Here is a 12100-nt window from a genome sequence, read left to right as displayed (position 1 = left end):
ACAACACATATATATATTGGTAAGAGTAAATCACATATTTGATAGAGATAGTATCTTTCACATAAAATCTAAACAATATCTATATTTTTAAAAATATTTTTTATATTTATTTATTTTTATCTCCCTTGCCATACTGGATTGCTGGGTATTCCGGTATATGGATGCGCTGTGGGTTTGATGGGCCGGGTTGGGCCAGGCCTTTTCGTATTCATGAAATTCAGTTGGGCCCAGTCTTCATTCAGCTTGACCCAGACTTTCTCGATGAGGTTATATTAAAATTTTGAAAAATTCTTTGCGCACCGCACACGATGATCCGCTCACGTGCGGAACGGACAACGCGGGGCAAAAAAAAAAATTTTTTTTTTTTTTCTGACCCCGCGCGCGTGAGCCAATCACGGCGCGCGGCGCACAAAGAATTTTTCTAAAAATTTTAGGGCAGCCTAGTGCGGGGTGGAGTATCATAGGTAGAGAGAAACAAGGAGAGTAGCAGCTCATTATCGCGTCGTCCCCATGTGTGCTTCCGCCATGGAGGCGAAGAAGGAGAAGAAGAAGTCCAAGAAGAGAAAGGACAAACCAAACCCTCGCGCCGAAGAGGAGAGTCCTATTGACGGCAAAATAGAAAAGGAGGAAGAGCACGGAGAGGACGGGTCCCAGAACTCCAAAGGTATGGAGGAGGAGGAGGCCAATGGCGGCGGCGGTGAAGGAGAAGGGCATGGTGACGACGGCGAAGAGGAGAAGGCTCCCGTTGCCAAGAAGCAAAAGACGGGAGAGAAGAAGGGCACGGGGATCATGACATCCGATCCCTTCTCCCGGCTTCCGCTTTCCGAGCCCACCATGACGGCCATCGAAGAGATGGGATTCGTCAACATGACCCAGGTGACATCTTCTTTAGGATTTTTCCTTTATTTTCTTGTTTTCTTAGGGGCGAGGTTTAAGGGGTTTTAGGGTTTTTTCGAACAAGTTTAGAATATCGCATAAAATTGAGTTTCTTGTGTATTTTTCATGGTTAATTATGTTGCGTCTTATCGCACGCACTTGGAACTTTTCAATCGGGGTTTTACTTTGCTTTTAAGGTGCTTCGTACTCCTACGTTGATGGATTGGTTTATACTTTATTATATTTATGTAGTTCGGGGTTAAGATTTAGTAGTCATTATGACTGTTGAGCAGCTTTGTATTGGAATTTATGCTCGCAGATTCAAGCTAGAGCAATCCCGCCTCTGTTGGAAGGGAAAGAGGTTATGGGAGCTGCAAGGACAGGTTCAGGAAAGACTCTAGCTTTCTTGATACCTGCAGTCGAGTTGCTGTACAATATCAAGTTTACTGCTAGGAATGGAACTGGAGTTATTATCATTTGTCCCACAAGGGAGCTGGCTATTCAAGTATGAATGTTTTTCTTGGTTCTATAAACTTGAGGAAAAGCTTTGATTCATGGAATTCTTATTTATCTAAAATGAATGACATTTCTATTTCTATGCAGACTTTGCAATCTTTTAGTTGCTTTTGTTATATTGATCTTTGAATTGTAAAGGTGCAACTTAAGCATAAATTAGTTTCACTTGCAAGATTGCCTGCTGAAAAGAGACTAGTGTTACCTTACCAGCATAGATACTTGAATTCTCATATTAAGAAAATGAACCCATGCTAGTGGGGATCAACACCATAATTTGAATGCATGTCACTTCCAAAGTATGAGCCAGAAAATAATGTTTTTAAGAGAAAACATATAATGTTCCTATTGGAACTTCAACTTTACAATGGTTGGAGGCCATGTAGCATACTGGTCTTGCTCTTGCATAAGTTACAAACATATCTATAAAATTGCAATATCCAGAGGAGTGATTGTGTTTAGCAAAAGGTGGTTCCACTCAATTTAGGTCCTTTAGGAATCTTGTTAGATATGTTTCTCCAACATCATTACCCTTTTTTTTTCAATAAAAGGTTCACAATGCCAGTTTTCTTTAGGTATTCCAACAGTGCCACATTCTATTGAAACATCTTAAGAACTTGCTGATGATAACTAGGGGTGGCAAAAATTGACCTGATGTGAAAACGTGACCCCACCAGACACGACCTTGTTCGTGCCAGGTTTGGGTCAGTGTTTTTTGTAGTTAGAGCGGGTATGGATCAAGTTTTCTAGGTCAAAACAAAACAGTAGAATGAGAAGAGTAGCTGCTCCAGGTAAGGTCATTCCAGATGGAGACCAACTTTAGGGTGGGTTTGGTCATGATCGCTGATAGGTATTTTTCACTTATTCATTCTGCGTCATATTTAAGATTTTGAATTAAATATACACCCTATCTTTCCCTCATGTACTTCTTGTTGCATTAGACCTTTTTCTAGGCACTTCCTAAATTTTTCATACCTTGGAGTTAAAGGGAAGTTGGAGGTAGCACAAATATATACTATGTTTTGTTTGATTCTTCTGAAGGAATAGTTGTTGACCAATGTTTGGTTCAGCAAAATAAGAGTAATATGAGGGATATGATTTCGAGGGGCCCGGGTTAGATGGATCATGGATATGTTGGTCAAGGAATTGGAGAAGTCATACATATGGTATAAAACTCAAAATGTTAATTATTATGTGCATTTTGTGTCCATTAATTCCAGGAACTAAAACCTATTAGGAGGAAAATGTTTTAATGTGTTTTATTGACATGTATAGATGTCACATGTCTGTTTGGTATGTTGCATGTGTTTTACACTGATGTTTATTTTAGTGTAGCTAATGAATCATGTGTTAAGTTCGGTAATCAACTTTGGTTAAAGGATGCTGATTTTTAACATGCTGTTCTTGCTTGTTTTTGCTGATCAACGACATTCTTCTGAATAATAAGTTCATTATGATTTCCAGCATGAAGGTGTTGGACTTTAAGACAAGGGAGATTGTAATGTCATGTTGGTAGTTTTGAACAAAATTTATCATCCGGCAGAAGGTTAAATAAAAACAAAAAACTTGTATGTCCTCTAGTTGGGCCTAGATTAATGACCAGGAATTGCCTTCATGTACTTTTATTAGAGGCTAGTTATCTTTTCTTGGAAGATGGGCAGAAATAGTTTGCTCAAGGATTAAGACGAACAGAATGGAATTCTCACACTATGTGCATGCAACACATTGCTAGTTATGGGTATCTGTGATATTACATAATCCTCATTACTCTGTTGAAACTTGCGAATGGCATGCATGCAGTCTAAAGGTTGATGCAGTTGATTGTTCTTGCTGATTAGAATTGAGTTCAATTGTATATTGTGAAAATGTTAATGCTAAGCTAATCTCTAATTTTATACTTCCGGCAGGCTAACTTTTCATTTTTATTGCAGACACATGCTGTGGCGAAGGACCTTTTGAAGCATCATTCACAAACTCTAGGATTGGTTATAGGTGGTGCAGGACGGAGGGGAGAAGCTGAGCATCTTGCAAAGGGAGTAAATATATTGGTAGCTACACCTGGCAGGCTTTTGGACCATCTTCAAAATACCAAGGGGTTTATATATAAAAATTTAATGGTAAACAAAGATTTCTTATTCCTGTATTTATCTGATGTAATTTTTATGGCCTTGATGTCTACATTTCTCTCTGAGCTTTTAGTTGTTGCTCATGGTATACTATATTGGAATTTGGAGACAAGTTATTGATCTACTCTTAGACTTTAATTGTTCATGAAAATTTGGGGAGATCATCAGCCGTTTGAATTTATTAAAGGCATGACCTTTTGCGGCTGAGAGGTGGAGAACATGATTGCTGTTTTCATTCAAAGAACTGGGGAAAAATTGACTCAGCAGTTTATGTTTCATATAATGTTTTTCACGTGATTTTGTCATTTGAAATTAATTTAGAAGATCTTACTCAACCTATCTGAGTTTTCAGGTGTGTTTTGGAGGCAAAGTCTTTATGACTGGTCTCGCATATTGATTACTAACATAGACTTGCAGGTGAATGTTTCAGAACTTGTGTATGCATGTACTTGTGAGAGAATTTGGCTGTTTTCTGTGACTTGTATCATATTCATGGTTATCTATACATGGTTATTCATATGTTGTATGAATATTCAGTGGAAAATGGATCTAGAACCCATTTCCTCAAGTTCTCATATGTAGGAAGCCAGTGCTTATTAATTCAATGTAAACATATGGATTTTTACTTATGGTCCTATTGTGAATGCAGTGTCTCATAATTGATGAAGCTGATAGAATATTGGAGGCTAACTTTGAGGAAGATATGAAGCAAATATTTAAGCGCCTACCTGAGGTATTGATCATCCAATTCCAGTAAATCAGTGGTTTCTTTTTTTTTCTTGTTTGCATGAAATAGAAACTTTTGATGCTTTTAGATGTGATAATTGATTCTTGCCTGTTATTCTGCTAAAACTGGGAAAAGCAGTAACTTGTGAAATTTAAACTCTTTTGTGAAACCTGAATTCCAGCCAAAACAGAGAACGCATTTTTGTCTGTGTTTTTCCTTTTTATTTTTAAACAGCACAAACATTATCATTTGACTTTATTAAAGACAAAAGGAGCAGGTATATAGCAGATACAGAGATATCCAGTCAAACCTCCAGTCAAAGTGAGCCTGCTCAATATTTCGAAAGGAAGCTACATGTAACACAGAAACACCTTTGGAAAAAGAGGATAGAAGTTACCAAGGTGCACCTGAAAGCAATATACTTGCAATGCTGAGACAAATAATTGCCAGAACATCGTCACAAATTAGAGAGGCTACAAATTAGTACCTCACACCATACTATTACCCCAAACCCTATGCAAGGACAATAATCCAGACATTAGACATTTTCATTTGTCTATTTTAAGACGTTGCTGCAATGCCCATTAGCAGTCAGCTTGGCTGATCCAATGCTGGTCAACGTACACGCAGATTATATATTTTCAAGTTTGTTAGTCAGTGCTGAGATAATCACACTTTCTAAGATGATTTCTGGGGCATTTTTTTCCTTTGCAGGAAGTTCACGTGCTTAGAATTTCTATTTCTTTGACTTGGTGAATATTAGATTCTTTGAACCATTCAGATCATAGTTCAAGGTTTCCTATTTGTTATGGTTTCCCCCCTCCCAGCCTTACCGATCTATTACATGTATTTATGTTTCTTTAAGTTGATACAGAAACTCTTGTTATATCTGAACCATATTTTTCTTGCTGTGAGCTGAACAATTACATATTACTAAGTCATGACATTTATATATTAATTATGATGGTCTTATTAAACCTGAGTCATTTATTTTAATTTCTGACCTGGTTTCATTTTCCCTCTGATTACATTATTTGGCTCTTTAGACATGGAGTTTTTTGCAATAGTAAAGGTGAGCTTATTTTATGTCATTAATGTGCAGAAAAGGCAAACAGCTCTTTTTACTGCTACACAAACAAAGGAGGTTTGTGTTTTTCATTTGAATATTTACCTCAGTTTTATTTCCTGTATGCTGATTCCATGGAAACAATACATACCAGGTAGAAGATTTTGCACATTTGTCATTTAAAGGAAAGCCAATATACATTGGAGTTGATGATGGTAGGTCAAAGGTAGGGTTTCAGATGTGCTCTGTCACTGCCCATCCCTGTTGTTTCACTATATGGTATTGACAAAGGGCATGGCACAGGTTACTGTTGAGGGGTTGCAGCAGGGTTATTGCATTGTTCCAAGCAACAAAAGATTTCTTGTTTTATATGCTTTTCTGAAGAGAAACCTGTCCAAAAAGATCATGGTTTTCTTTTCTTCCTGCAACTCTGTCAAGTACCATGCAGAGCTCCTAAGGTATATTCAGGTTGATTGTTTTGATATCCATGGAAAGCAAAAGCAGCAGAAACGGACCACCACCTTTTTTGACTTCTGCAAAGCAGAGAAGGGAATCCTATTGTGCACTGATGTTGCTGCCCGTGGACTGGATATACCTGCTGTGGTAAGTATTTCTGGTTCCACTTTTGCCATGATGTTCCTGTTCTTGCATCTTAACCATGTCTAACCAAAAGTACCATATATCTCCTCCTTTTATCTTTCAGGACTGGATTGTACAGTATGATCCCCCTGATGAACCAAAGGTGGGCACAAGGACACTTAACTGCAATTATCATTTGTGCTTTGGTGCTGATGTAGACAAATACTAATGCCTCTTTCTGAGTCTGTGCACTTTCAGGAGTATATTCATAGAGTTGGGCGAACAGCCCGTGGGGAAGGTGGCAAAGGACATGCCTTGTTGTTTCTGTTGCCCGAAGAGTTGCAATTTCTTTGCTATTTGAAGGTCTGGGCATAATGTCCTCTATATAATCTGCCATTATGTTGATGCCGTATTTGAATAATGGTATGGTTGACTGTGCTTTCAGGAAGCCAAGGTGCCTGTGAAAGAATACGAGTTCAATGAAAAGAAGGTTCCAAATTTGCAGTCTCACTTGGTATCACTTTCTGCTTATATCCTTGAAGTTGCTTTTGCTTGTGCTTACATTGCTTTGTCACGAGCTAAATAGGTGAACGAACTTGCAGGAGAAAATTGTGGGAGAAAACTACTATCTCAATCAGTCAGCGAAAGATGCATACAGATCCTATATCTTGGCATACAACTCACACTCTATGAAGCACATCTTCGATGTGCACCACCTCAATCTAAAGGTACTGATAAGCTTTCCCTTCTTAGGAGATTGTTGTATCTACATGTTTTTATTAGGGATACTAGTAAAAAGCAGGTTCTGCTTGCGACCTGGCCAAGTCTGTTTAGAATTCATGCACAAGGTTTCGTTTACGTTAATCTCATGATTCTTGAAAACTTGATGGTACTCAAGCATCTTTCCTTTTAATAGGTTTTTTTTTTTTTTTTTTTTTTCAATAAGGCAATTTTCATCAAATCTAGCGATTAGTAACCTAAAATTGTTATTAAATAGCCATATGCTTTTTGCTAAACCGCAGCTTCCCGTTTGTACTTGGAAATGGAAATTAAGTGACCAGTATTTTACGTTTAATGCTTGTGTTGATTAGATCTTGTGAATGCTCGTTAAAAGAATCACGTGGGCTGTTTGAGACTAATTTAGATTTATCGTGGGCTGTTTATAGGATGTCGCAGCTTCCTTCTGTTTTAGTAATCCACCAAAAATAAATCTAGAATTGGAGAGCAGCGCATCCAAGTTTAGGAAGAAGATGCGTAAAGTTGATGGCAGCCGCCATGGTATCAGTGCAAGCAATCCTTATGGAAGGAAGAGTGGTGATGGCGAAAGACAGTTTTCGAGGTTTTAGAGAGATGTTTGCGCCAGGGCGAAGAACCTACTACCGAAATTGCGCAGGCAACTTTATGGAAAGGTCCAAGACGGACTTGAATTTTGTTAGATGTCAAGCCATGCAGAATGTATTTTAACTTTTGCATGCTAATTATTTAGTCAATAATGTTTTTTTTCCCACTGCAGATGCCAGTATTAGTTTCTAGGCTCGTAATTTAATTTTTTCTTCATCAATACCACTGTTATGGTTAAGTGTTATAAATGAGAAAGGTTATTTTAGGAACATTGGCAAGTGTATGAATATTAATGTATCATCAATTTTGGCATACTTTTGTGGAACTTTTTCTATGCGGTTTTTCTTTTGTAGAAATGATAAAAAGGGGCAAAATGTGATAAAATATTTTTTCCCCTTCTCTTGCGGGGCTATGTATTCATGTGAAGGTAATGGGAAACTCGCGCTTTGTGGTGGATTTATCTGAAATAGTTAGAAAATAATTTAAATACGGCAGCTTTCATTGTTGATACAAAGAAATGTGAAATAGTAAAGTTATATCATATATTCTGTACTTTTAATAGAAAGAAAAGATTAAATAGCAGGGGAAGAGAGATAGATCCATGCAATGTCAAAAGAATTGCGCATATCGGATATCATTTATTAAATTATCTCTATCATGTCTAATGTTATTTGTTTCTATTGTAGTTGTATGTGTATTTCTATTGACATTGCGTATTTGATTTGAATGAGTAGTTTGAAAATTTTTATAATTAATGGTGTTGACATTTTCTTGATCATCGACAGCTGAATGTGAGATTTCATGTTGAACTTTTCTTTTTCAAGTAACATTGCTTCTGGCACTAATTCTCTTTATTATTCTCTTATCTTTTTCTCAACAATAATATGCATTCTTCTTAGTCTATTTTGTCTAGATATATCCATAGAATCGATTATGTTTTCTAGATAAAAACATATGCAATATGTAAAACAATACACCAAAAAAATGAAAAGAAAATAAAATATTAAATATAAAAAGTTAAATAAATATTTTGAATGTGTTATTTAGTTGTACCTCAAACAACTCAGATGATGGAGAATGCATGTTAACATTCTAATATAATCTAGGGGGAAAGTTTATTAGAATATTAATATAGTTATCAAAACATTAAAACAAATATAATCAAATGCTTTTTGTAATAGCTTTTAATCTAAGCATGCAGAACATTTAAATAAAATGTACGATAAATTTATAGATGTGAATGCAGATGTATTTGTATAGGTGAAAATCATCATATAAAGTTTTGGATAGCCATTTCATATGAATAATTTTTATTCAGTTGCAATTATAATCATGGTTAATGTTTTTACGTCAATATATTTTCATTATGTTCGGTAATTGCAAATTGCACCAAATTTTTTTACTACAAATAATAATATCATTTTTCAAAAGATTGGCACTATGTTATTTAAATATATTGTTTACATCATTAGGATAAAAATAAATAAATAATAGAAAAAAAATTAGTATAATATTGCACCACATACAAAAGATAGTTCGTATTGCATTCAATTCTTTATGTATATTCGAGAATATTCACAATTCTTAAAAAGCAAAAAAAATGATATATTTTTATTTGACAATAATAAAAGATGAAGGAACATCATGAACCAAATTTTTTATATTTTTCACAATATTTACATCAAAAAAAAAAAGAAACATAATGATAGATTTTACAAAGAATTTTCTCCTATAGATGACTTGACATCCGGATAAAATATTTTCTTATATCTGCTATGTTCTTCCTGCAGTGCATCATAATCATTTTTTAAGTCTCTATATTTTTCGATGGTCAAATCATAACTCCACTTAAAGGTTTTATATCTGGTATCGAGACCATCATAAGCTGTATTGATTTCTTGATACCGATATTTATAATATTCTATTCCTATAGTTATGATTATCGATTTCGAACCTCAAAAAAGATCTTTTAAAAGTTTTACTATTTTTTTCGCAGTATTTTCTTCAAATTTAATTTGCACTCTTCTTATTCATCCCCATATCACAGTAAACTCGAATGAATCATCTTCCTATTCCTCAGTTAGTTTAAAAGCATTTTGAATATATGCTTTGAGAAAATTGGAATGTTGAACTTCAATACCACATTATGGCGGACGGCATAAGTCCTAACTTAGTGGTATTTTCTTATAACATGATTTTTGAAGAAATTTTAAATAGATTCATTTCTGCAATTATAATAAATTATGAAAATAGTATTACAATAACATATTATATCTAATTTTATGAAAATAAAATTAAATAAGTCATAAGCCATAATGAAAAATACATAGGCTATCAAATTCAACCGAACCCTAACCTAATCTAACTTCTAACCCTAAGCCTAAGATAACCTAATCCTTGATCCTACCCTAACCTAACCCCTAACCCTGACTCTAACCTAACTCCTAACCCTAACACTAACATCTAAGTTTGATCCTGGCACTAATCCAAACCAAACCCGCTATTCAACTAACCTTAACACTTAATTTAAACCGAAATCCAGTCCGAACTCGAACCACCTAACCCTTAACTCTAACCCTAACAATTGAGCCTAACTATAGCCCCAACCCAAACCGAACCCCACAACTCGGCTAACCCTAACCTTTAACTTAAATCCAAATCCAACCCAAATCTAAACCCACAAAACCAAACTAAAATAGAAGAAGAAATTGGATCCACATAAATTAATAATCAATTATTACATAACAATTTTCATTATTTTTAATAAAAATTTTTGTATTTTTCTCTAAATTCAACTCTACACATCAAAATATCCACAAAAATTTTAAAATTAAAAAAATTTAGGTATATAACAAATGATGACCTGCCGACCTCGCTGAAAATCCTACTATTCAACTACCCCTAACCCTTAACCCCAACACAAATCCAAACCGAACCCCATTACTCTGCTAACCTAACCCTTAACCCAAAATCGAACTAAGATAGGAGGAGAAATTGGATCCACATCAACTAATAATTAATTATTACATAACAATTTGCATAATTTTTTAATAAAAAATTTTGCATTTTTCTCTAAATTCGACCCTACACATCAAAATATCCATCAAAGCTTTAAAATTAAGAAAAATTTAAGTATAGAACAAATGGTGATTCAAAATTTGTTATTAGATTTTTTAAATATTCCAAAAGTTTTATACAAAAAGATCCATATAACCTCTTTTTTCATAAATAAATAAATATAAATGCCATACACACACACACACACACACACACACACACACACACACACACACACACACACACATATATACACACACACACACACATACATACATACATACATATACATACATATATATATATATATATGTGTGTGTGTGTGTGTGTGTGTGTGTGTGTGTGTGTGTGTGTGTGTGTGTATCTATATGTGTGTCTGTGTGTGTGCCTATATATATATATATAGATATATATATGTATATATATATGTGTGTGTGTATGTGTGTGTGTGTGTGTATGTATGTATATGTATGTATGTATGTATACCTAATCGTTTGAATCTTTGTTGCGAAGTCTATAAATTATACGTCCTCTGGTTGAATCATAATGACATACTTCAATTTTTACTCTATCTTCTAGTAGTATCCGGGTAGTTAGTCCTATTTGAAGGTAAGAAGTTTGGATAGTAAGGGGCAGGTTGATATAGGGGGCTATATTATATATAATAATATGGTCTTGCTCATTTTCCATCAAGGAATGGAGATTGGGTCATTTCTTTTCTCTTCTCTCCAATATGAGAAAGCTTAGATGCAGTTGAAGTTGGAGTCACTTTCTATAGGACCAGTAGTTGCCAGCCATACAAATGCACTCCTAGGGTAAGCCTCCCCAATAAAAGTGTCAGTTGCAGGCCAGAGTATTACACAGTTATGAGATTTTTCCGACAGCAAGCACAAGAAAGAACCTTCTTTCAAGAATTGCTTCGCACCTCTTATTTCCTCCACTTATTGTGGTAAAGAGAAAAGATCTGTCTGCTAGCACTCTAATAATTAGGATGTGGAGCAGCTAGAGTGGAACATGAACACACTGCAGCCATACTCAGACCGCTCAGATTTCTGGCGCCCCAACAAGCAAAGGGCCTGCCTCACGACGATCGAGGTACTGCCATTCTCAAAATATAGACAAAGCTATTCCCTTCTAATGTATGCCCCTAGGGGAAATATATGACATACACCTTTTTCCTTTGTGTGAGAAAGAGAGAAGAATTTTTTGATGAGAACTTCACGATACCTAGGTAATGGATGGCTACTTCGGGGTCTAGGCCCTGCATCTCCTTGTAGGTCCATGCGAAGACATCAATGAACTCAAGAAGTAGGACTTTATACATTTTCCGTTTCTCCTCTGAGAGTCATGCACTTATGTAGGTCGGTCTGGGGTTTTCCTCAGTACCCAAGTGGATTTCCAACAACTCATCTACTGTAGCCTGCCCTCTATCCTCAACTTCTTCAAGAGCTTCTTGCAAGTCGGGCATGTCAGCTGGAAGGACCACGACCTTCGTTTTGTTTTCATTGACTTGTGACTCTTGGAGAAGTGGGCTTGGAAGCAACCATCCTTTGAAGAAAGCATAAAGCTCACTGGTCTAGCTCCAGGGCATTGAAAATGTCTCAGGGCTCAAGTGATTCACCAAAGCGACGAGACCTTGAAAGCTGCTTTTTCAAGTGTCAGTAGAAATTTACAAGCTACCGATTCTCCGACTATCAATTCCCCACTGCCAATCTTTCAGAAAGAGTCAATAATCCTCGTTCTTCTAATACCTAGCGATACCTTTGCTGCAGAAGAGGGTGATGGGAGCCTTGTTCAGTATTAGGCTTGGTGATG

At 35.8% G+C, this 12100-nt stretch overlaps 1 protein-coding gene across 1 annotated transcript; it reads left to right on the top strand.

Moving 5' to 3' along the window:
• The first annotated feature begins 488 nt into the window (after positions 1 to 488).
• Positions 489 to 7553, top strand: LOC105036041 (DEAD-box ATP-dependent RNA helicase 27). The gene is made up of 12 exons (XM_010911775.3): positions 489 to 876; positions 1196 to 1381; positions 3321 to 3506; positions 4165 to 4248; positions 5345 to 5386; positions 5463 to 5534; positions 5612 to 5911; positions 6012 to 6050; positions 6146 to 6250; positions 6333 to 6401; positions 6490 to 6615; positions 7054 to 7553. Exons 1-12 carry the CDS (start codon positions 511 to 513, stop codon positions 7231 to 7233), a joined length of 1755 nt encoding a protein of 584 aa, XP_010910077.2. The 5' UTR covers positions 489 to 510; the 3' UTR covers positions 7234 to 7553.
• Positions 7554 to 12100: the final 4547 nt, after the last annotated feature.

Source organism: Elaeis guineensis, chromosome 2 (genome assembly GCF_000442705.2).
Source record: "Elaeis guineensis isolate ETL-2024a chromosome 2, EG11, whole genome shotgun sequence".
Classification (NCBI taxonomy): Eukaryota; Viridiplantae; Streptophyta; class Magnoliopsida; order Arecales; family Arecaceae; genus Elaeis; species Elaeis guineensis.
Note: the sequence above shows the minus strand (reverse complement) of the source record. Positions and strands in the feature narration are given on the sequence as shown.

What these genes read in the sequence shown, in the direction of transcription:
- LOC105036041 (XM_010911775.3), top strand. Translation starts at nt 511, where the DNA reads ATGTGTGCTTCCGCCATGGAGGCGAAGAAGGAGAAGAAGAAGTCCAAG. An exon ending in GATTCGTCAACATGACCCAG is followed by an intron (nt 877 to 1,195) that starts GTGACATCTTCT and finishes TTATGCTCGCAG; the next exon opens with ATTCAAGCTAGAGCAATCCC. An exon ending in CTGCTACACAAACAAAGGAG is followed by an intron (nt 5,387 to 5,462) that starts GTTTGTGTTTTT and finishes AATACATACCAG; the next exon opens with GTAGAAGATTTTGCACATTT.